Here is a 21,992-nt window from a genome sequence, read left to right as displayed (position 1 = left end):
AATACTATAGTATTCTATGGTATAAATACTGTAGTATTGCTATATTTATATACTATAGTATTCACTGTAGGGTTATTTCAGACTCTACTGTAGTATTTACAGTGTTTTTGCGGACATGACTAGTATACTGTAGTATTTACTGCCGTGTTTTGGGGGACATTAGTGTATTAAACTGTTGTATTTACTGCAGTGTTTTTGCAGACATGACTGTATTATACTGTTGTATTTACTATACTGTTTTTGTTTTATTATGTTTGACATAGAAGTTTGGTCTTTCACATTGAGGAAACCTACTGGATAATTGCTAAAAGAGCACATTTTCCATAACCTGTAAGTAGGTAGGTCTAAACGGATAGTTCAGAGCTTCTGCTCTACTTCTTCGATAGGGTTTAACGGCGATTGGCATCCAACATTAATGTCACGCCCTGACCATAGAGAGCCTTTTTATTCTCAATGTTGGTTAGGTCAGGGTGTGACTAGGCTGGGTAATCTAGGTTGTTTTTTTCTATGTTGGCCTAGTATGGTTCCCAATCAGAGGCAGCTGTTTATCGTTGTCTCTGATTGGGGATCATATTTAGGCAGCCATTTCCCCACTGTGTTTTGTGGGATCTTGTTTTTGTGTTGTTGCCTGTGAGCACTCCTGAACGTCACGTTTCGGTTATTCTTTATTGTTTTTTTGTGCGTTTCATTAAATAAATATGTGGAACCCAGATCACGCTGCGCTTTGGTCCGAGTATGCTTCCAACGACGATCGTGACAGTTAATGGTGCATTATTATTAATGGAACCAAAAAATATAATTTAAAAAAACATTGCGGGAAAGGGGGAAAATGACATCATACCAAATATCGAAAATTGACACGTCAACAAACAAAACCCATCCCACTTCTTCAATCACAGTCCATTCCAAAATGCATCCCTACACAGGCTCGGGGGCCTGTGAGGGAAGAACATTCACCAACAGGATTTCTTGCAAGGCCTCAGCTGTGAAATTTCAGCTGCATTCACAATGATTCCAATTTTCTCTTCTCGCATTGTGCTGTACAGTTTATGACCAATGTAATAAATAGCCAAATGTCCACCTTTTTAACATGTAACATTTTATGAGAAACCTTCACTTGTGGTGGTGGCTCTACAACCTTTGTTCCTTGCTTCCGTTCCGTTCTTCTCGCCGCCTCCAGATAGGGAACAAGCTGGACACCCCTTACTCTTGCCACCTCGATCTCCTTCACCCTAACAGGGCACTCCAGGAATTTAGGGGGTGTGTTCGCCACCACAATTGCAGCATTTCACTTAATCTGGGCATACTATACTCTTCCCGTCTGCACACACTTGACAGATGACAAAATCTTCTGCATTTATGACACTGAAGGGGCTTGTGCACAAAAGCTCTTACAGGATATCTCATGAATCCTATCTTTATATGAGAAGGGAGAAATTCTTCATCAAAGAACAGTAGTATGGATGAAGGGATTTTTATTTCTCCATCCACCTCTCAGATCAGTCAACAGGCACCAACCACTCCATCTACAGTATGTCTTCAGTTACAGTATCCTCTGCCTTTTCTCATGCGCCACCCCAGAAATGACACCCTTGACAGGCGCCTTGCTTTGAGAATCCATACAGGAAACACTCTACTCTGATATCTTTATGAGACGTATGACCCGCTTCCTCTGCTACGCAGACACACACAAAAGAAATCTAAATAACACCACTTCTTGTGACTCTCAACACTTTCCTCCAACACATTCCAGATTTTCCTCGAGACGTTAAATGGATTTCCCAGGTAGCATTGGTCCAATACCCTCACTCCTATTAAAAAACGAGTCTAGGGGGTTTGCTAGCTTCCACCGCAACAACTACATCTCTTGTTGACCTTCTTCTTCGCCTCTGTACCCTACTCGTTCTCACTCTCTGTGCTATTATCTTCACCCGACTGCCTAGCAGTTTCAAACAAAACTTCACTTTCCACTATCTTGTCAATCCATATCGAGGGCTCCTCTATTACCTGTAGGGAACATAACATATGGTCTATACTTGGCATGTAGGTTTCTCATTCATGGGAGGCACAAATTGGGATATGGGGAAGGGAATGGGTGAGGTATATGCAAACTGAATACTGTAGTATTACTATATGTTTTTTTAAATGTTGTTTGTTTTGCAGACACTGTAGTGTGGAAATACTGTAGTAGTTACACAGTGTTTTTTGGAGATAATACTGTATTATTTACTAAAGTATTCAACAGTATACTACAAAATGCTATAGTAAGGACTACACATAATAAGGGGATAGTACAGCATGTAGTATAGTATTCTATAGTATACTTCACAGTTCTATATTAAGCACTACATGATCGATGGACACTACAGTGTGTAGTATAGTATACTATACTATACTACACAATTATATAGTAAGCACTACACGATCGAGGGATACTACAGAGTGTAGTATAGTATTTTAAAGTATACTACAACATTATATAGTAAGTACTACACATGATCGAGGGATACTACAGTGTGGAGTAGGGTATTCTACATTATAAATTGGGAAGTTCGATTGGCTAACAGCCATGGTATACCACGGGTATGACAAAACATGTATTTTTACTGCTCTAAATACATTGGTAATCAGTTTATACTAGCAATAAGGCACCACGGAGGTTTGTGGTATATGGCCAATATACTACAGCGATGCGAAGTGCCTAAGAACAGCCCTTAGCTGTGGTATGTTGTCCATATACCACACTCCCTTGTGCCTTATTGCTTAAGTATAATACAGTTTACTACAGAATTATATAGTAAGTACTGAAGAATTCTATGGTAAACTGTCATTTTTTTTCATGTGGGAGGTGTGAGCCACAATATGATTTTAGTTTAGATCTGCTCTGTATGTGTCAAGGATTATGTTGCAAATCATTATAATAATACGATCAGATCATTGTGTTCTTGGAGAATAATTACCTGAAGCGTTTCCCCTCCATTTCATCAAGTGACTTTAGCTAAACAAGTTTAACTGAATGCCTGTAATTACTTTGATTGTTGCCTACAGTAAAGTCATAGATACCATAGATACAGTACCAGCCAAATGTTTGGACACACCTACTCATTCAAAGGGTTTTTCTTTATTTTTTGTATTTTCTACATTGTAGAATAATAGTGAAGACATCAAAACTATGGAATAACACATATGGAATGTAAAAACCAAAAAACTATTAAACAAATCAAAATATATTTTAGATTTTAGATTCTTCAAAGTAGCCACCCTTTCGCTTGATGACAGCTTTGCACACGCTTGACATACTCTCAACCAGGTAGTCACCTGGAATGCAGTTCAGTTAACATGTGTGCCTTGTTATATGTTAATTTGTTGAATTTCTTTCCTTCTTAATGCGTTTGAGCCAATCAGTTGTGTTGTGGCAAGGTAGGGGTGGTATACAGAAGATAGCCCTTTTTGGTAAAAGACCAAGTCCAAGAACAGCTCAAAAAAACAAAGAGAAATGACATTGCATCATTACTTTAAGACCTGAAGATCAGTCATTGCGGAAAATGTCAAAAACGTTGAAAGTTTCTTCAAGTTCAGTCACAAAAACCATCAAGTGCTATGATGAAACTGGCTCTCATGAGGACCGCCACAGGAAAGGAAGACCCAGAGTTGCCTCTGCTGCAGAGGATAAGTTCATTAGAGTTATCAACCTCAGGGACTCCCGAGTGGCGCAGTAGTTCTAAAAGTGCTACTACGGTCCCGAGTTCATATCCCAGGCTGTGCCACAACCGGCTGTGTTTGGGAGTCCCATAGGACTCAGAAATTGCAGCCCAAATAAATGCTTCACAAAGATTACGAAACAGACACATATCAACATAAATTGTTCAGAGAAGTCTGTGTGAATCAGGCCTTCATGGTTGAATTGCTGCAAAGAAACCACTACTAATGGATACCAATAAGAAGAAGAGACTTGCTTGGGCAAAGAAACACGAGCAATGAACATTAAACTGGTGGAAATCTGGAAGTCCAAATTTTAGATTTTTGGTTCCAACCGCCGTGTCTTCGTGAGACGCAGAGAAGGAGAACCAGTGGGCCTCCTGAGTGGTGCAGTGGTCTAAGGCACTGCTTCGCAGTGCTAGCTGTGCCACTAGAGATTCTGGGTTCGAGTTCAGGCTCTGTCGCAGCTGGCTGTGACCGGGAGACCCAGGTGGCAGCTCACAATTGATACCACAAAATTGGGGAGAAAAAGGGGTAAGAAAATAAATAATAAATAATCTCTGCATGTGTGGTTCCCACTGTGAACGATGGAGGTGTGATAGTGTGGGTGTGCTTTGCTTTGCTGGTGACACTGTCTGTGATTTATTTAGAATTCCAGGCACTCTTAACCAGCATGGCTACCGCAGCATTCTGCAGCGATACGCCATCCCATCTGGTTTGCGCTTAGTGGGACTATCATTTGTTTTTCAACAGGACAATGACCCAACACACCTCCAGACTGTGTAAGAGGGAGCCCAAGCTCTTTATCTTGGCCAGGTCGCAGTTGTAAATGAGAACTTGTTCTCAACTAGCCTACCTGGTTAAATAAAGGTGAAATAAAAAATAAAAATAAAAATTTGACTAAGAAGGAGAGTGATGGAGTGCTGCATCAGATGACCTGACCTCCACAATCACCCGACCTCAACCCAATAGAGATGGTTTGGGATGAGTTGGACCTCAGAGTGAAGGAAAAGCAGCCAACAGGTGCTCAGCATATGTGGGAATCTTCTTCAAGACTGTAGGAAAAGCATTTCAGGTGACGCTGGTTGAGAGAATGCCAAGAGTGTGCAAAGCTGTCATCAAGGTAAAGGGTGGCTACTTTGAAGAATCTCAAATATAAAATATATTTTGATTTGTTTAACACTTTTTTGGTTACTTCATGATTCCATATGTGTTATTTCATAGTGTTGATGTCTTCACTATTATTCTACAATGTAGAAAATAGTAAAAATAAAGAAAACATTTTGACTGGTAGTGTACTTTTTCATTTTCCCATTATTAAGTAGAATAGGGGCCTACAGTCGGCACTCTACAAACACAATCCAAAACATGACTCAGTTCTACATAGCAACAGGGTTTTATCGAGAGCTTCAAGTTCCTTGGTGTCCACATCACCAACGATCTATCATGCTCCAAACACCCCAAGAGTACCAAAAGGCTCCTTAACAGCTTCTACCCCCAAGCCATAAGACTGCTGAACAATTAATCAAATGGCCACCGGACTATTACATTGACCCCCCCCCCCCCCCCCCCCCCCCCATTTGTTTTGTACACTGCTGCTACTTACTGTTTATAATCTATGCAAAGTCACTTCACCCCTACCTACATGTACAAATTACCTCTAACCTGTACCTACCCCCACACACTGACTCAGTACCGGTACCCCTTGTATATAGCCTCGTTATTGTTATGTTATTGTGTTACTTTTTATCATTTTTTATGTTTTCTTAACTCTTCTTGAACTGCACTGTTGGTTAAGGGCTTGTAAGTAAGCATTTCACGGTAAGGTCTACACTTGTTGTATTCAGCGCATGTGACAAATAAAGTTTGATTTGATTTGATCAGTCAGCTATTGAAAGAGAACATTGCTCTCCATCGCTGCATCTGCTGCAGTGCAACAGGATCCTTTGTCCCAGACACTCACGGTTCCAGCCATTGTTCTCAAGAATAAGGCTGATGGAGGACAGACCAATAACCAACACAGCAGAATATGAAGCCCATGATCAATTCATTAGAAACAGCTGCTTTCATGTTAATCTGGGAGGGCTCTTTAAAACTCAAGGTATGCTTTCAATCGACAGACATTTGACCATTAGAAACCAATTCTGTTTTTCTTTTCCATCCAACGGCAACAGAGATAATGACAGGGATGCACATGTCTTACTTTAGGAAGGGAGGACCACACTAGCCACTCAAATCAAATCAAATCACTCATCTATGGTTTGTGTCCCTGTCAGGTGCATCAGTACTACAGTTCTCTACCTGAGGACAGGGTGCCGTATGTGAACAGCCCAGGAGAGAAGCACCGCATCAAACAGCTGATTCACCAGCTGCCCCCACACGACAACGAGGTGACACACTAGTTTACCTGAAACTCTCTGTCTAGTGACTATTGACACATTCACGCAGGTATGGCTGATGTGTTTGATAATGGTGATGATGGAGTATGTTGATCTGGTTGTCAGGTCCGGTACTGTAACGCCCTGGACGACGAGGAAAAGAGGGAGCTCAAGCTCTTCAGTAACCAGAGGAAAAGGGACAACCTGGGCCGAGGCAATGTCCGCCCTTTCCCACTGTCCGTCAGTGGGGCCATCTGTGAACAGGTACACACTGCTGACACAAAACAACCATCACAGAAATCCTACAGCATAAAGAGCAGACACATAGGGGGTTCCACTAGGGCAGGTATTCCCAAACTGGGGAATACCTGTACAAAACAATTAAACAATATATATAACAATAATAAGTCTTTACATTTTCATTTCATTTTTTGGGTGCGGTTTTTTTCACGCTTGAGTAGCCTCGTTTCACTGCCAAAAATAAAATTAAACCATCTAGTGTTCAGCGAAATAGCAACACAATGTCAAATACAGGTAGCCGACTCAAATAATTAACATCCAATCACATTAACTGTTACTCTCTCGCAGCTGCTGCTCATTCCGCTTGCTGGAAAATGGATGAATCGTAAAAAAAAGTAAGGCCCGCGTCCGTAGAGACATACCAACTCTACTGGTAGTACTGCTACTACCAGCAGTACTACACCTGCACCTGTCGACAACACAAGTTGTTCTGCTTCCATGAAAACATCCAATGCTAGCATCAGTAATTCTACATTTGTTGTTAGCCCAGCTAGCATAGACACTGACGGTTGTGACTCTGATGCAGCCGAAGAACTGCTGCCCCCATACCTGGGAAAGCACAGAACAACAGAACAGAAACGTTTGACCATCGTAGAGGCACAAATATGATGAGAAATACATTGATTTGGGGTTCACTTTCACTACCGTTCAAAAGTTTGGGGTCACTTAGAAATGTCCTTGTTTTTGAAAGAAAAGCACATTTTTTGTCCATTAAAATAACATCAAATTGATCAGAAATACAGTGTAGAAATTGTTAATGTTGTAAATGACTATTGTAGCTGGCAGATTTTTTATGGAATATCTACATAGGCCGATTATCAGCAACCATAATTCCTGTGTTCCAATGGCACGTTGTGATAGCTAATCCAAGTTTATCATTTTAAAATGCTAATTGAGCATTAGAAAACCCTTTTGCAATTATGTTAGCACAGCTGAAAACTTTTGTTCTGATTAAAGAAGCAATAAAACTGACCTTCTTTAGACTAGTTGAGTATCTGGAGCATCAGCATTTGTGGGTTTGATTACAAGCACAAAATGTCCAGAAACAAAGACCTTTCTTCTGAAACAAGTCTATTCTTGTTCTGAGAAATGAAGGCTATTCCATGCAAGAAATTGCCAAGAAACTGAAGATCTCGTACAACACTGTGTTCACAGAACAGCGCAAACTGGCCCTAACCAGAATAGAAAGAGGAGTGGGAGGCCCTCGGCCCTCACTAGCATGAAAAGTAAATACAAGCACACAAATGATTCAAGACTCAGACTCTCCAATACAACCCAACATTGCAGAGTTACAGTTGAAGTCGGAAGTTTACATAGACTTAGGTTGGAGTCATCAAAACTCATTTTTCAACCACTCCACAAATTTCTTGTTAACACACTATCGTTTTGGCAAGTCAGTTAGACATCTACTTTGTGCATGACACAAGTAATTTTTCCAAAAATTGTTTACAGACAGATTATTTCACTAATAATTCACTCTATCACAATTCCAGTGGGTCAGAAGTTTACATACACTATGTTGACTGTGCCTTTAAACAGCTTGGAAAATTCCAGAAAATTATGTCATGGCTTTAAAAGCTTCTGATAGGCTAATTGACCAAATTTGAGTCAATTGGAGGTGTACCTGTGGATGTATTTCAAGGTCTGCCTTCAAACTCAATGCATCTTTGCTTGGCATCAAGGGAAAATCCCAAAAAATCAGCCAAGACCTCAGAAAGAAATGATAGACCTCCACAAGTCTGGTTCATCCTTGGGAACAATTTCCAAATGCCTGAAGGTAACACGTTGTACAAACAATAGTACACATGAATAAACACCATGCGATCATGCAAGCGGTCATACCGCTCAGGAAGGAGACACGTTCTGTCTCCTAGAGATGAACGTACTTTGGTGCGAAAAGGGCAAATCAATCCCAGAACAACAACAAAGGACCTTGTGAAGTAGTGGCCATCACAAAGCCCTGACCTCAATCTTATCGAAAATGTGTGGGCAGAACTGAAAAGTATGTGCGAACAAGGAGGCCTACAAACCTGACTCAGTTACACCAGCTCTGTAAGGAGGAATGGCCCAAAATTCACCCAACTTATTGTGGGAAGCTTGTGGAAGGCTACCCGAAACGTTTGACCCAAGTTACACAATTTTAAGGCAATGCTACGAAATACTAATTGAGTGTATGTAAACTTCTGACCCACTGTGAAAGTGATGAAAGAAATAAAAGCTTAAATAAATCATTCTCTCTACTGCTATTCTGACATTTCACATTCTTAAAATAAAGTGGTGATCCTAACTGACCTAAGACAGGAAATTTTTACTAGGATTAAATTTCAGGAATTGTGAAAAACTGAGTTAAATGTATTTGGCTAAGGTGTATGTAAACTTCCGACTTCAACTGTATATGCATCCTTTCAAACATACCATTCTCATTAACCTGTGGTAGGTTATTCACAATTTTCGATTAACAAATAAGGTTTTATATGTAAATGGCTAAATAAAGAGCAAAATTATTGATTATTATATTACACTGCTCAAAAAAATAAAGGGAACACTAAAATAACACATCCTAGATCTGAATGAATGAAATATTCTTATTAAATACTTTTTTCTTTACATAGTTGAATGTACTGACAACAAAATCACACAAAAATTATCAATGTAAATCAAATTTATCAACCCATGGAGGTCTGGATTTGGAGTCACACTCAAAATTAAAGTGGAAAACCACACTACAGGCTGATCCAACTTTGATGTAATGTCCTTAAAACAAGTCAAAATGAGGCTCAGTAGTGTGTGTGGCCTCTACGTGCCTGTATGACCTCCCTACAACGCCTGGGCATGCTCCTGATGAGGTGGCGGATGGTCTCCTGAGGGATCTCCTCCCAGACCTGGACTAAAGCATCCGCCAACTCCTGGACAGTCTGTGGTGCAACGTGGCGTTGGTGGATGGAGCGAGACATGATGTCCCAGATGTGCTCAATTGGATTCAGGTCTGGGGAACGGGCGGGCCAGTCCATAGCATCAATGCCTTCCTCTTGCAGGAACTGCTGACACACTCCAGCCACATGAGGTCTAGCATTGTCTTGCATTAGGAGGAACCCAGGGCCAACCGCACCAGCATATGGTCTCACAAGGGGTCTGAGGATCTCATCTCGGTACCTAATGGCAGTCAGGCTACCTCTGGCGAGCACATGGAGGGCTGTGCGGCCCCCCAAAGAAATGCCACCCCACACCATGACTGGCCCACCGCCAAACCGGTCATGCTGGAGGATGTTGCAGGCAGCAGAACGTTCTCCACGGCGTCTCCAGACTCTGTCACGTCTGTCACATGTGCTCATGTGCTCAGTGTGAACCTGCTTTCATCTGTGAAGAGCACAGGGCGCCAGTGGCGAATTTGCCAATCTTGGTGTTCTCTGGCAAATGCCAAACATCCTGCATGGTGTTGGGCTGTAAGCACAACCCCCACCTGTGGACGTCGGGCCCTCATACCACCCTCATGGAGTCTGTTTCTGACCGTTTGAGCAGACACATGCACATTTGTGGCCTGCTGGAGGTCATTTTGCAGGGCTCTGGCAGTCCTCCACCTGCTCCTCCTTGCACAAAGGCGGAGGTAGCGGTCCTGCTGCTGGGTTGTTGCCCTCCTACGGCCTCCTCCACGTCTCCTGATGTACTGGCCTGTCTCCTGGTAGCGCCTCCATGCTCTGGACACTACACTGACAGACACAGCAAACCTTCTTGCCACAGCTCGCATTGATGTGCCATCCTGGATGAACTGCACTACCTGAGACACTTGTGTGGGTTGTAGACTCAGTCTCATGCTACCACTAGAGTGAAAGCACCGGCAGCATTCAAAAGTGACCAAAACATCAGCCAGGAAGCATAGGAACTGAGAAGTGGTCTGTGGTCACCACCTGCAGAACCACTCCTTTATTGGGGGTGTCTTGCTAATTGCCTATAATTTCCACCTTTTGTCTATTCCATTTGCACAACAGCATGTGAAATTTATTGTCAATCAGTGTTGCTTCCTAAGTGGACAGTTTGATTTCACAGAAGTGTGATTGACTTGCAGTTACATTGTGTTGTCTAAGTGTTCCCTTTTTTTTTTTGAGCAGTGTATTATTTGTGCCCTGGTCCTATAAGAGCTCTTTGTCACTTCCCACGAGCCGGGTTGTGACAAACTCACACTCATTCTTATGTTCAATAAATGTGTCATATGGTGTATGTGTGGCAGGCTTAAGATGGCAAAAAACAACATTTGAAAGTGTGCTGACCCTGGTGCTAGAGGGGGTATGCAGCTGGAAGATGAATGTTTGAAGGGGTACGGGGCTATAACAAGTTTGGGAACCACTGCACTAGGGATAGTGCAAATGGGATAAAATCTTTGCTAAAGAAAATCAAATATTTGAAAATAATCAGCTTGGCTTGGTTTTCTGTTTGATGTCTAATCATAAGGATTTGCCATAGAAGCCCTTTTGTGATTAGGTCATGCACATTTAAAAAGATTGGATTATTTATATCATGTAACTGGCATCTCGCTCCCCCTCCCCCTCGGTCAATTCCCTTCTTTGACTCTCTCGTTCTCTCTCTTTTCATCTATTTATCTCTCACTCCCTCTCCCTGTCTCCCCTGCCCTTTCTCGCTCCCTCTCTCTCAGTGTGGGGGCCAGATAAATGGAGGGGACATGGTGGTGTTTGCGTCACGGGCAGGCCACGGCCTGGTGTGGCACCCTCACTGCTTTGTGTGCAGCATGTGTGAGGAGCTCCTGGTGGACCTCATCTACTTTCACCAGGAAGGGAAGATCTACTGCGGCCGGCACCATTCAGAGATACTCAAACCCCGCTGCTGTGCCTGCGATGAGGTGAGCCCGGCTGGGCTTAGAGGGCTGGGGTGGTGGGAGGGTTGGCTGGGTTAGCTGGAGCTCAGAAGGTTGAGATGGGGTTTAAGGTGGTGGGAAGTTGGGAGGAGCTGGAGCTGAAGCTCAGAAGGGTGAGATTGGGTTTTACAGGGTAAAGAGTGTTGAGAGATCTCATCCGTCCTTCCACACCGCAGTTATCCAGCTCTGCAGAAGTTTTGCTCCGTTTGACTGAGTCTTATTTCTGCTAATGCTAAGGTGCGTGCAAGCCCAGAATCTGTCACCGCTTGGTGTCTATCTCTCTCCCTCTCTGGTGTTCTATGGTTTGACAGTCTGTTCTCTGTCTCTCCTGATTATTATATTTCATTGTCTTTGCTGATGAGCTTGGTGTCTCTAATAGCTTCAGATGATGTTTGCTGATGATTATCTTTGCTCTCTGTCTATCTGTCTGTCTCTCTATCTCTCTCTCTCACACTCTTTTTTTAGATTATTTTTGCTGATGAGTGCACAGAGGCAGAGGGCAGGCACTGGCACATGAAGCACTTCTGCTGCTATGAGTGTGAGGCTCCGCTGGGCGGCCAGCGCTACATCATGAAGGATGGACGTCCACACTGCTGCCACTGCTTTGAGTCCCTGTATGCAGAGTACTGCGACGCCTGCGGTGAACACATAGGTACACGGTTCGAGATGTTTCCTAAACACGATGTATACATGTTTACTGCACTCTTCTCTTTCTTTCTATTGATTAGTATCAGATGGTACGTGTAGACATGGAAATAGATAAATAATGCAAAGATTCTATTCTTCAAAAAGCACCTGCGTCCTTTTCCTGTTTTTCTATCTTACCCTCTGTATCTGCCACTCTCTCCATTGCTGTTCGTCTCCTGCCATCTCACTCAGTCGCTCTTGTTAACTTTATATCAATCGCTGTTTTTCTTTGTACCATTTCTTCCCTTGCTCTATTTTTCACCCTTTCTTTGTCTCTGTGTCTCTTTACATGTATCTTAACCCTGTCTTCCAGCCTCACTCTTTGACTGTGTTGTTCCCACACACACTACCAATCTCACTTTGTCTTTCTCTGTGTCATTAACGTCTTCTTTCCGTGTCTCAGCTAATTTCATTATTGACATGTTTTTCGTGTGACAAAACGCAATGGAGTCATTCAAGGACCCTGTAGTCGTTAAGAGAGAATAGTCATAAAATCTGAGAGAGAAATCCATAGCTTCAAGCATTCATGACTAAAGCTTATAATAGAAAACATTACATACCAATTTACAGTAGAAGTCATTTGGAAAGCAGCTGTCACTCGATAGCAGAACAGAACACTCAGAGCCCTGTGCATCATTCAGCTGTGCTAAGACATGGCTGGCTAGGGAAATGAAGGTGGTTATTATCTGCTGCCCAGAATCCAGTTAGATAGGGGGAAGCTATGAGCCATTCAGACCCAGAGGATGCCATGTTGTGTCCAGATGGACCATGTGAAATATTATTAGTTCCCTTGGTTTAGGAGGAGGGCTTTCTATTAATGTATTTTTAAATTATTATATAGACCGCATAATCCCAGTTTTGGGTAAAATCCCAATATCAGTCACCTTCTGGGAAATAAAACAGTGTTTGTACTGTATTTAATTTCTTCTTCCAGTAAATATCATAAAAATATTTTTGCAGGCTCATATTTTACAGATTAGCTGTTGTCTTACTGAGGAGTGATACAGTCTCTCACTGTAGATAATGGGTTCATTAGACTCAGTATGTGATATCCCGACACTGAAACCTTATTAGTAGTAAGTAGTAGTATTATTTCTAATTCTAATTGTAACCGATGTGAAATGGCTAGCTAGTTAGCGGGGTGCACGCTAGCAACGTTTCAATCAGTGAAGTCACTCGCTCTGAGACCTTGAAGTAGTTGTATCCCTTGCTCTGCAAGGGCCGCGGCTTTTGTGGCGCGATAGGTAACGATGCTTCGAGGGTGTCAGTTGTTGATGTGTGCAGAGAGTCCCTGGTTGGTACTATAAGGGCGAGACCCCGATGCAGACACAGGAGGCAGATGGTTAAAGTCCAAGATGTTTATTAACAATCCAAAAGGGGTAGGCAAGAGAATGGTCGTGGACAGGCAAAAGGTCCAAACCAGTTCAGAGTTCCAGAGGTACAGAAGGGCAGGCGGGCTCGAGGTCAGGGCAGGCAGAATGGTCAGGCAGGTGGGAAGGGAGTCCAGAAAAACAGGCAAAGGTCAAAACCGGGAGGACTAGTAAAAGAGAATAGAAAAGCAGGAGCACGGGAAAAACAGACAGGTTGACTTGAACACACAAGACGAACTGGCACAGAGAGACAGGAAACACAGGGATAAATACACCAGGTAAAATAAGCGACACCTGGAGGGGGTGGAGACAATCAGAAGGACAGGTGAAAGAGATCAGGGCGTGACAGTTCAAGGCCAGGTTGGAGCGAGGAGAGGGATGGAAGCAATATTGTTACATTGATGCTGTTGACCCGGATCACTGGTTGCTGAGGAAAAGGAGGAGGTCAAAAGGGGGGTGAGTGTAACCGGAGTGAAATGGCTAGCTAGTTAGCGGGGTGCGCACTAGTAGCGTATCAATCGGTGACGTCACTCACTCTGAGACCTTGAAGTAGTTGTTTCCCTTGCTCAGCAAGGGTGGCGGCTATTGTGGAGTGATAGGTAAAGATGATTTGTGGGTCGCAGTTGTTGACGTGTGCAGAGGGTCCCTGGTTCAAGCCCAGGTACATATTGACAGGATCTAATCCTTTCCCCAGGCATTGACCAGGGCCAGATGACGTATGACGGGCAGCATTGGCACGCCACAGAGGAGTGTTTCTGCTGTGCCCGCTGTAAGCGTTCCCTCCTGGGGCGCCCCTTCCTGCCCAAACAGGGACAGATCTACTGCTCACGCTCCTGCAGTGCCGGACAGGTGAACAACCAGCATTTGACTGAATGTTCAGTTGTATAGTATGTGTATTTTATATGTATTTCAATTCTATGTTATAAATTCTATAAATTCCATCAATCAGGACCCAGATGAGTCAGACTCATCTGACTCGGCCTTCCAGAGTGCCCGCTCCCGTGAGTCTCACCACAGCATCAAGATTCTAAAACCGGAGCGCCGAAATGCTGAGCAGGAGCGTCGCCAGCCAGCGCCCATGACTGATCGTCTGTCTGTTGAGGTGGACCCCCTGTCTATTCAGATGGACCGTCTGAGCCTTGGCTCTAGCCAGACACCCTGTCGAACACCCAGCCGCACACCCAGTCGTGCCCCCAGCCGCACCCCTAGTCTCAACCAAGTGTGGATGAGCCGGGATGAACCTTACCCCCCAGCCTATGAGACAGCCTACGAGGGCTCCCAGCAGGATGCCTCTCCAACCCCCACATCCCTGCTCCTGGGCCTGTGTAACCCCAGGAAAGGCTACAGCCCCAGCCCCCACAACCCTCTGCCCCCAGCCCAGAGCCCTGTCAACCCAGGAAAAAGGCCTGAGTCCAGGGCTAAAGTGCAGGGCAACACCAAGCGAACGCCCATGGCGGCACTGAGGGGTCAATCCTTCCAGGACAACTGGATCCACCACAGCCAGGACGAGTTCCGCACACCCAAGCTGAAGACCCAGATGAGCTTCAACGAGGTGTCCAGCCAAGGCCAGGGCTTCTCGGACAAGAGGAGCATCAGCATGCATGGCTTCCAGAGGGACAGCAGGCCCCCCCTGACCAGGACCAGGAAAGCAATGAGCAATGGCATGAGCTTCACAGAGCCCCTCACCCCTCTGGAACAGACCCCCCGAGGATCTATGGAGTCTCTGGCCCTGTCCAATGCTACAGGTACTGTACCCTCTCAACTGAGTTTAGAAGCTACATTGTAGACAAGGGTTTTTAATTTCGGCGGGTGTTAAGCCAGCACAATTGTCAAATGCATGCTCGTTTTGCAATTTCGACCTGTTAAAGCCGGCGCTCTTCTGTTTTCAAACCCTAGCATCAGGATTGGTAATTTACATGTCTTAAATGACCTATCATGCGCTGAGGTGGGAGGGTTGGCAATATCTGGGGTGTATCCTTAAAAACTTGTGCCAAAGTGCAAATTTCAGGTAACGCTGGTCCCCACGATCTAATGAAACATTCTGGCAATGTTTAAAGAAAGAATTGGGCCTCCCGAGTGGCGCAGTGGTCTAAGGCACTGCATCGCACTGCATCACTGTGCCACTGGAGATCCTGAGTTCGAGTCCAGGCTCTGTCGCAGCCGGCTGTGACCGGGAGACCCATGGGGCAGCGCACAATTGGCCCAGCGTCGTTCGGGTTAGGGGAGAGTTTGGCCAGCAGGGATGTCCTTGTCCCATCGCGCACGAGTGACTTCTGTGCCGGACGCAGTGCACGCTGACACGGTCGCCAGGTGTACGGTGTTTCCTCCGACACATTGGTGCGGCTGGCTTCTGGGTTAAGTGGGCATTGTGTCAAGAAGCAGTGCGGCTTGGGTGGGTTGTGTTTCGGAGGACACACGGCTCTCGGCCTTCGTCTCTCCGTACGGGAGTTGCAAGGATGAGACAAGACTGTAACTAACTTGGGGACTGTAACTAACCAAGACTGTAACTAACCACGAAATTGGGGAGAAAAAAGGGGTAAAAAAGAACAAATTAAATGTCTTCTAGGAACATTCTTGCAACATCAGGTGACTGATTTATGCAAACATTCTATAATCATCAGTACGACTGCACGGTTTGTGTGTTATGAGAACATTTGCCACGACCTATCAAATGTTCTGGGAACTTTCACAGAACCGATTCTGGTTTGCTGGGAAAACATTACAGGTACATTGTGTTATTACATTACCTGGAAACCTATTGAGAATGTTTGGGGAATGTTCTGTGGTGGTTGTTACAGATGTTGTGCACAACATTTTAGTGAATGTTAGGAGAACATACCAATGTCATTTCCTTAAAAAAAATGTTTTTAGGATGTTATCATCCTAATGTTAGATAAAACTAGAAGTTATTGGGAATCTTAGCTAATGTTCTGGGAATGTTCCCGGTTTGCTGGGAAGACTATCATAAAGGGTTTGGCTCGTGTGACTGTTTTGAAATAAATCTTAATCACCAAAGCTTTATTAAAAGATCAAGTTTGGGAGCATCCATTTTTTATATATGTGGGCTATTGTACATTATTTTATCCAGCTACTGTTATTATTTTTATGTATGTAAAAACCCCTCCATGCCCATCATGGAACGAGAGATAGGATGATCCGGTGACACTCGTATTTAAAAACATTTAAGTGAATATCCTATAACAATTGCTTGTTTTCAGTTTTTTTAGATTAAAAAACAAGCCCTTATTGCAGGGGTTCCCAAACTTTTTTGTCCCATGACCCCATTTTGATATCTAAAAATTCTTGTGACCTGAACCATGTGAAAAAATAATATATGTAATTAACAGCCTATGTTTATGTTTTTAATTGGGGCCAGGCAGTCAATTGCAAAACATTCTAACAGTATTTCTGAACTCACCATCATGTACTTTAAATGTGGGGCTATGACAGTCAATTGCAAATGAGTCTGACATAATGTCTCTTATCTCACCAGCACTAATGAGATGGGTGTGCATGTCGCGTCGGAGCTTCACAAAGTCAGGGGGCGTGGTTGACAGTGCACACCACATCTCTCCTGTCACATCCAACCTGGATCGATATTTGTTTTTAATGCAGACGAGAGCACTGAATCAGCGCACCATGAGTTGTAATGCTCGGAGGGAGACGGCACAGTATTCCCTTTGAGTCCGGAACCAAAACTCCTCCATAGTGACCCGTGAATGCATTGTCTGCAGAATTCGGGCACATGACAGTGCGATCAGCTGATTGGTTTCACTTAAGGGCATGTCAAATGAGCCAGGATCACAGTCAAATGGATTTCACTGATATGGTCACTCATCTGTATAAGGTTTTTGCATTTGCCCTGCATGCTTGCGTTCTTATCGTTCAGTTTCCCAAATATGTCTATTACGTAGGAAAGGAGACACATGCTCAGTTCATTACACAGACAGTCAACAAAGTATGTTTTTTATATCCAGTGTGAATGACAACAGTTCCTCCGTCACGACTTCTACCCAAGTCGGTTCCTCTCCTTGTTCGGGCGGTGTTCGGCGGTCGACGTCTCCGGTCTTCTAGCCATCGCCGATCCATTTTTTTTTCTCCATTTGTTTTGTCTCGTTTTCCCACATACCTGGTTTTCATTCCCTCATTACGTGTTGTGTATTTAGCCCTCTGTTCCCCCCATGTCTTTGTGTGGTTTTGTTTGTTGTAAGTGCTTGTGCACATTGTTGTTCTGGTACGCGACGGGTTTTGTACTCATTCTTTATTATTCTGGATGCCGGTGGTTATATATATATATATATATATATATATTAAACTGCTCCGGTTATTACCCAGTTCTGCTCGCCTGCGTCTGACTTCGCTGCCACCAGTTACACACCCCTTACATCCTCTCGATAACCACCAAGCCTTGGTGTCATTGTAAATAAGAAGTTGTTCTTAACTGACTTGCCTAGGTAAATAAAGGTTAAATAAAATAGAACATTGTCATGCTCTGATCCCATATCTCCACATACAGTGCATTTGGAAAGTATTTACCACATTTTGTTATGTTACAGCCATATTCTAACATGGATTAAATAAATAAATGTCATTCTCATTCTACACACAATACACCATAATGACATAACTGTTTATTTTTGCAAATGTATTAAAATATAATAACAGGCCTACCTTATTTACATAAGTATTCAGACCCTTTGCTATATAACTCGAATTGAGCTCTGGTTCATCCTGTTTCCATTGATCATCCTTGAGATGTTTCTACAACTTGATTGGAGCCCACCTGTGGTAAATTAAATTGATTGGACATGATTTGGAAAGGCACACACCTGTCTATATAAGGTCCCACAGTTGACATTGAATGTCAGAGCAAAAACCAAGCCATGAGGTCGAAGGAATTGTCCGTAGAGCTCTATGACAGGATTGTGCCGAGGCACAAATCTGGGGTAGGGTATCAAAAATGTCTGCGTCATCGAAGGTCCCCAAGAACACAGTGGCCTCCATCATTCTTAAATGGAAAAAGTTTAGAACCACCAAGACTGTTCTTAGCGCTGGCCGCCCGGCCAAACTGAGTAATCGGGGGAGAAGGGCCTTGGTCAGGGAGGTGACCAAAAACTCAATTGTCACTCTGACAGAGCTTCGGACTTCCTCTGTGGAGATGGGAGAAAAGGACATCTATCTCTGCAGCACTTCACCAATCAAGCTTTTATGGTAGAGTGGCCAGACAGAAGCCACTCTTCAGTAAAAGGCACATGACAGCACGCTTGGAGTTTGCCAAAAGGCACCTAAATACTCTCTGACCATGAGAAACAAGATTATCTGGCCCTACAGTGAGCATGGTGGTGGCAGCATAATGCTGTGGGGATATTTTTCAGCGGCAGGGACTGGGAGACTAGTCAGGATTGAGGGAAAGATGAACGGAGCAGAGAGATCCCTGATGAAAACCTGCTCCAGAGCGCTCAGGACCCCAGACTGGTGCGAAGGTTCACCTTACAACAGGACAACCACACTAAACACACAGCCAAGACAACGCAGGAGTAGCTTCGGAACAAGTCTTTGAATGTCCTTGAGTGGCCCCGCCAGAGCCTGGACTTGAACGCAATCGAGAGACCTGAAAAAAGCTGTGCAGCGACGCTCAGCGACGCTGAGAAGAATGGGAGAAAATCCCGAGGTACAGGTGTGCCACACTTGTAGCATCATACCCAAGAAGACTCAAGAATGTAATCGCTGCCAAAGATACTTCAACAAAGTACTGAGTAAAGGGTCTGAATACTTGTGATGTGATATTTCAAAATGTTATAAAAACCTGTTTTGCTTTGTCATCATGGGGTATTGAGTGTAGATTGATGAGGGGGAAAAAACAATTTAATCCATTTTAGAATAAGGCTGTAATGTAACAAAATGTAGAAAAAGTCAAGGGGTCTGAACACTTTCCGAATGCACAGCAGTTTTGCAAACAGGCATGCGCAATGGAGTTTACAACCGGAGTTACCTGCTACATATCTCAAAGTTCGGCGCTCAGCTCTTTTGCCTGCCAGTTGCTCTCAGTGTATCCATTATAGCTCAGTGGGTGTGTCATACAATGCGTCCATATGGCAGAGGGAGACATTCATAACTAGAGTGCAGAGGCCTGCCCGCCATCCTGTGATAGATGGAGCCCCATTTTGTGTCGCCCTCTTGATTGCTAGCTACAGAATCAATTCTTAGTTTCACAGTGTTATCTGACAAAGGTGTTGATGTGAGAGTGTGCCAAGAGTGTGCAAAGCTGTCATCAAGGCAAAGGGTGGCTACTTTGAAGAATCTAAAATACATTTAGATTTGTTTGACACTTTTTTGGTGACTACATGATTCCATATGTGTTATTTCATAGTTGTGATGTCTTCACTATTATTCTACAATGTAGAAAATAGCAAAAATCAAGAAAAATCCTTGAATGAGTACAAACTTTTGACTGGTAGTGTATATATATATATATATATGTATATGTATAACCAGGATTTTGGAAATTCTCCCGCTACCTCATTTTCTTATCAGACGACCCCTAGTTTTGGAAGTGCTACTTAATATGCCACCCTTACCCTACTATATTGAAAGCTGGTTCAACAGCAATGAGTCTGGTGTCTTTCTTATCCTTGGCCCAGGGTGGCAGGTAGCCTAGCGATTAAGAGCGTTGGGCCAGTAACCAAAAGGTCGCTGGTTGAATTCCTGAGATGACTTGCTGAAAAAACTGTCGATGTGCCCTTGAGCAAGGCACTTAGACCTTAATGCTCCTGTAAGTTGCTCTGGATAAGAGCATCTGCTAAATGCATTTGTATTTCCATGCATTAGTCAAGTAGCCTGTTTCTAAATGGTCTACTTGTGAGGCGTTGGCATTATTCACATAGGCCTACCTGCAGTGTATAGGCTACTCCATTTGGCTTGTATCCACCCCCGCCTCTTGTCCGGTTATCCGACATATGTGCGGCTCCTCCAAACATATGCAAATGATTCTGTCCTATAACAGCAGGCCTAGGTTATATCTTGCTTATTGAGAACATGCCTCACACATACAATACCATTTACAGGAGCCCAGTATTTTTTATCTGAGGATACGTGCGACGCGTAAAGGCCTGTACTATACTGAAGCCAATTACAACAGGGTTGACCGTCAACAGTCAAAACATATTGAGCAAACACTGGATTATTTTGATTGTTTTACTATTGCTGTTACGCGTTACTGTAGCCTATGCTATTTAATAAAAAACGGTATCAATCCACAATGGACTAGGAAAATAATATTCGGTGACCACGGCCGAATTGGAGTTGATGACAACGCAAAGACCGTTAATAAGCAACAGAACTTGAGACAACGGCATGCGCTATTGACCAGTGAGGGGTCAAGGACTCGTCACACCTATCATTTATGTATTCATCAAAACCCAGCCCTTTCGAGCCACTGTCAGCTATTGAGCTTATAATTCCCGCAGTGAAAATAGTAAAAATATTTCTGACAAACCCCCTAACCTATAGCCCTCCCCTAGCACTAAGATTTACCATTGCAATAGGTTTGTTAAAATAGAGCCCAAAGTGTCAATCATTTTCTAACATTTCCATGTCAAGATGTAATATGATAATAGGGATCATGATTGATTATTTAATACCTTCAGTATCTATATACATGAATAACCTGTGTGTGTATCTTTCCCAGGTAACTCACTGGATGGGGTAAGTAAGCGTCAGGAGCACCTGTCCCGATACTCCATGCCAGACCTTAGTAAAGACTCTGGGATGAATGTGTCTGAGAAGAGTAACATTGGCACACTGCGTTCCTCTGTCCAGTTCCGCAGCTCTGAGTCCCTGACCTCTCGGCCCTACGGGTACCTGAATGCGCCTGTGCAGGTGGGGTACCCTCTGGGGTACTGGGATTCCCCCCAGCCCTTGGCCTTTAAGGGTACAGGTCGCGTGGGCCTAATGGGGAGTAGTGGTAACCTCCGCATGACCCCCATGAGTGAGAGGATCCCTCGTCGTCGGCCGAATGGGCCAGAGCCCATACAGCAACAACAGCCAACACAATCGCGGCGACGCAAACACCGTGGCAATGGTAATGATGGAAACGGCAACCACCGCAGCAGCGGTCGCCACTACCGGCGTTCTCGACGCTCACGCTCTGACAATGCCCTCCACCTGGCGGCCGACCGGGGAAGTCATATGATGGAACCCCCGCACCGTCGTGTTCAGGAGGACTATGACCGTTTCCCTGCCGGCCGTACCGCCCGGGACCTGTTTGGGGTGGAGGGCATAGGCGGGTACAGACAGCAGCCTTACCGGCCCTGCCCCCGCACCACCTCAGACCTCACCCTGCACAATGCAGCGGGGGGTGGGGGGATGCAGCCGCTGGGCCTTGGGGGACCACACTTGGGTGGGGAGGGATACGGGGAGGGGGCGGACCCCTGGTGCTCCAGCTGCTCCTCATCCTCTGAGTCTGAAGAAGATGAGGGGTACTTCCTGGGTGAGCCCATCCCCAGACCTGTCCAGCTACGCTACCTCCACAATGAGGAGCTGCGCCACAGATACAGCCCTACAGGGATGGGAGGGATGGGGGGCCACCATGGACCCATACATGGACCCCTACATGGAGGAAACCAAGGGCAGCTGCACGGACAGCTCCACATGCGCCAGAGGAGGAAGAGCAAGAACTGCATCATCTCATAG

The 21,992-nt window shown here is 44.3% G+C and overlaps 1 protein-coding gene across 1 annotated transcript in view; it reads left to right on the top strand.

The window, feature by feature from the left end:
- LOC120058758 (prickle-like protein 2) overlaps positions 1-21,992 on the top strand; it is a 28,733-nt gene extending 6,741 nt beyond the window's left edge. Inside the window, exons 2-8 of the mRNA XM_039007495.1 lie at positions 5,976-6,089; positions 6,204-6,341; positions 11,026-11,229; positions 11,710-11,896; positions 13,996-14,150; positions 14,251-15,046; positions 20,989-21,992. Of these exons, the coding sequence (XP_038863423.1) occupies positions 5,976-6,089; positions 6,204-6,341; positions 11,026-11,229; positions 11,710-11,896; positions 13,996-14,150; positions 14,251-15,046; positions 20,989-21,992 (2,598 nt within the window). The remainder of the gene's footprint in view (positions 1-5,975; positions 6,090-6,203; positions 6,342-11,025; positions 11,230-11,709; positions 11,897-13,995; positions 14,151-14,250; positions 15,047-20,988) is intronic.

Source organism: Salvelinus namaycush, chromosome 14, assembly GCF_016432855.1.
Source record: "Salvelinus namaycush isolate Seneca chromosome 14, SaNama_1.0, whole genome shotgun sequence".
In the NCBI taxonomy this organism is placed as follows: Eukaryota; Metazoa; Chordata; class Actinopteri; order Salmoniformes; family Salmonidae; genus Salvelinus; species Salvelinus namaycush.
Note: the sequence above shows the minus strand (reverse complement) of the source record. Positions and strands in the feature narration are given on the sequence as shown.